The sequence below is a fragment of the Priapulus caudatus genome, unplaced genomic scaffold (assembly GCF_000485595.1).
Source record: "Priapulus caudatus unplaced genomic scaffold, Priapulus_caudatus-5.0.1 Scaffold167, whole genome shotgun sequence".
Classification (NCBI taxonomy): Eukaryota; Metazoa; Priapulida; class Priapulimorpha; order Priapulimorphida; family Priapulidae; genus Priapulus; species Priapulus caudatus.
Genome location: NW_014577228.1, coordinates 312,673 through 316,296, shown reverse-complemented (window position 1 = coordinate 316,296; position 3,624 = coordinate 312,673). Strand labels below are relative to the sequence as shown.

Here is a 3,624-nt window from a genome sequence, read left to right as displayed (position 1 = left end):
TCTCTCTCTCTCTCTCTCTCTCTCTCTCTCTCTCTCTCTCTCTCTCTCTCTCTCTCTCTCTCTCTCTCTCTCTCTCTCTCTCTCTCTCTCTCTCTCTCTCTCTCTCTCTCTCTCTCTCTCTCTCTCTCTCTCTCTCTCTCTCTCTCTCTCTCTCTCTCTAACTCGGCATGTCTCTTTCTCTCTTCCTTACACCCACTATCTGTGCTGTGGTGTAAACTACACATGTGACGTCACATGCAGTTTGTCGCCCTTGTCATCAGTCTTTCGGCAAGAAAAAGTCAACGCTGAAACTAACTATGTTTCTGACAACGGTCTACGAGACATATCTAACGTTAAGACTAATGTTAAGACTAATCTGGTTTCTATGGTCTCCGTGTCATCGGTGAGTTGTAACTAACTAAATTAACTATTTAATGAATAGATAATGCATACACACAATGATGAATTAAGCATCTAATTATTAACCTGATAATGATAATGTTGTTGTCATGGCGACTTTAACGACTGCATTCCTGCTCGTTCGTCTGTAGGTACATGCGCATCTGGGATCTGCTGGGGGAGGAGGAGCCAACACGCGTAGCTGAGGTGGAAGCTGGAACCTCAATGAAGTTCAGCCCTGACGGCTCGACCGTCGCTCTGGGGTAGGTGGGGGCCGGCGTAGCGCTCACGCTCACACATTACACAGACACGCAGGCGTGCAGGCACACAGACACACACGGGCGTGCAGACACACATGTACAGGTGCAACATTACATAGACACAAGCAAGCATGCACGCACGCAGACATCTTGGGTCAAACTCGGCAGTAAATGTGGGGAAATCATGCGCTAGAGAAGTCATGCAAGGCGATCACGCTTGTGAATGTATTCTTGACTAACAGCTGGACATTAAAAGTTCAAAATTAAAAAGTAAAAATCATTATTAAATATTATTTTTGATTGTTATTTGTAAAATTATAACATATTTATTAAAATTCGAATGGAAAATTAAAGTTGGAAGATGGCAGTTAGCCCAACTTGCTGGAAGGTAACGGTGAGGGTTATCTGAAGGTAACTGTGAAGGTTATCTGAAGGTAACAGCGAGGGTTGTCTGAAGGTAACAGCGACTTACACGTGTGCTTGTGTTTGATCCCTGCAGCACCCGCGAGGGACACGTTCACTTCTGGCGCGTACCGGAGACAATGGCACCACTGCGCCATCTATGTCGCATGACCATCCGCCGCCACGTGCCCGCCGCTGCAGTCGCTAATCTCGAGATGCCCAATGCCATCAAGAATTACCTCGCTTACCTCACCATGTAGTTACCTCATCACCGTGCTCGCCGCGGGAGGCCGCACCAGCGCCACCTGATGGGGGAAAGAGCACGAGCACGGAGAGGTGGCGCCCCCACGTGCAATTTCGGCGGGCTCTTGTCCTCGTGCAATCGGCGTTTGTAGTGGCAGGCGAATTTGTGCACGTGCTGGTGTCTTTGCTCAATAATGGTGATGAGGCGTCGTTTATGGCAACGGTGCGTCGTTAGCGGCAACGAGGCGTCGTTAGCGACAACGAGGCATCGTTGGCGACAACGAGGCGTCGTTAGCCGTGTCCTGTGAGGTGTTTCGCTGTGCCTGCGATGGCTCGTGGAGAGACACAAGGAAGTCTACCGGGGGTCAATGTGCATGTACCACGGTCTACTTGTCCCTGCTTTCATACAAGCATGCCTCCATCACCGATGTGCCTTAGGGGGGGGGGGTGAGGGGCTCGTCAACCATGGTTGGTCAGCGCTGTAGTGTTGGCTGTCAGCGGTGTAAGGCGTGTCGTGACACGGCGATATTTGCTGTAAAAACCCTCGTCCGGCTGTCCCATAGTCGGCAGTCCGCTTGTACAGGTGTACAGCTAGCATCGTTCATGTTAACGTTTCTTTTCCCTCCTATTTATGTACGGTTAACGGCTGTAACGTGAAAATGTACTGTCCTTGACGTTACCACAATGTAGATATGTAAGGATACCCTACTTCACTCCATGCCCTTTCCCACCACCCACTGCCCTATCCCAGTAGTATCCTGCGGCTCTCCACATATTTCAATTTTCCTCGCCGTTTTCCTCCCTACATCTATTACTAAGTTTATGTATATAGGCATCATGCTGATAACGTGAAAAGATAATGCGTAACACCAATAGTCAGTAGTGGCGCAATATTTATAGAGGCCCAATGTTTGTCACCAGCAGGTGATGTATAATATTTGTCACACGCCTGTCTAACTACGTGACAGTAACTTTTGCTCTTCGTCTCAACAAGGAACGGTTTGGCAAATGAAATGCCACCTTGGTGCGGCCACGTGCACTGTATGATTGCAGTTTACACGGGTAATGCAGCAAATAGTTGTAGGCAGTGCATAGATGCAGGCATTCTCTCGTCTACTGTGCTAGTTAATAACATTATGAACACTTCTATACAAATGTTCGTATAACTATGGCTCAATAGGCCAGGAGTTATGGTATGTTTTAGCCAGGTTCGTTTCTATATCTATATAATTATATGTGTCTTATAACATCTCAAATTTGTTCTAGTATATTACGTAATTTCTTTTTGACTATACGCTATTTAGAGTGATATTTATTTATGCTTGTTTTGTAAGAAATATAACAAGAGCAAGAAAGAGAAGGGGGATAGATATATATATAGAGAGAGATAAGGGAAAAGAGAGTGTACGTGTGTGCGTGTGTGTGAGTGAGTGTGTGCGTGCGTGAGTGAGTGAGTGAAATGGAGATGGAGTAGGTACTGTGCGGTAGTAAGACTAGTAATAAATTATTGTGTTAATTTTTAATGTTAATACATTTTGAAATGTAATTTCTCTGTTATATGATACATTGCTGGATGTTTTTGCTCAAAAGTGAAACCTGAGGTGTAATGTTGTTTGTTTGCTGGTTCTCGCGCACTATACCGGTCTATCTATCTATCTCTGTCTTTCTATATATATCTATGTATATCTATCTATACATGTATATTCTTCAGTAATAAATAGCGCATTATGTACAACAAAAAACAATTGTACACTTTTCTTTGCATCGGAATCAGTTTGAAAGAATTTATTTATTTATCGCATCGCAAAAAATTGGAGTACTAAGCTGCCAATCCCCTTTCGCCATATTAGGCGCGTTCACACACAAGAAAAACCGCGCTGCTCAGCCCGCTAATAGCGGAGATAATAGTGAGCTAATTGTGTCGTTGTTCACACAGGCGAATATCTCGCTAATCGCCGCGGTGCAAATATCACGCCGCGGTGCAAATAAGCGCGCTGATTCCAAATTAGCCCAGTCGGAAGTGGTCTTTGGAGCGCGCTATTTGGAACGCGATTTAGTGAGCTATAATTGCATTCACACTTGTAAAAAGCTCAGTTTTTCGAGCGGGCTGCAAAAACCGGGTTTTGCAGCCCGCTAATTTGCGCCAGTGTGAACGCACCTATTGTGTCATGGAACGTGGTAAGTTTGTATGTGTCTAATATGTGCGAAAAGAACCATTTTGACGAGGAAGACACGGGAAAGGGCGGGCGGGAATGAAGTAGGCATTTTGCACTCTACAACCTTGCGCATGCGCGAGCACCGTTTCAGGCGTGCAGTAAGGCGTAAATAAAAGTACGTAATA

The 3,624-nt window shown here is 45.5% G+C and overlaps 1 protein-coding gene across 1 annotated transcript in view; it reads left to right on the top strand.

The window, feature by feature from the left end:
• Positions 1–3,028, top strand: part of LOC106806540 (WD repeat and SOCS box-containing protein 1-like) — a 36,223-nt gene extending 33,195 nt beyond the window's left edge. The window contains exons 5-6 of the mRNA XM_014808514.1: positions 531–641; positions 1,138–3,028. Of these exons, the coding sequence (XP_014664000.1) occupies positions 531–641; positions 1,138–1,300 (274 nt within the window). The 3' untranslated portion in view covers positions 1,301–3,028. The remainder of the gene's footprint in view (positions 1–530; positions 642–1,137) is intronic.
• Positions 3,029–3,624: the final 596 nt, after the last annotated feature.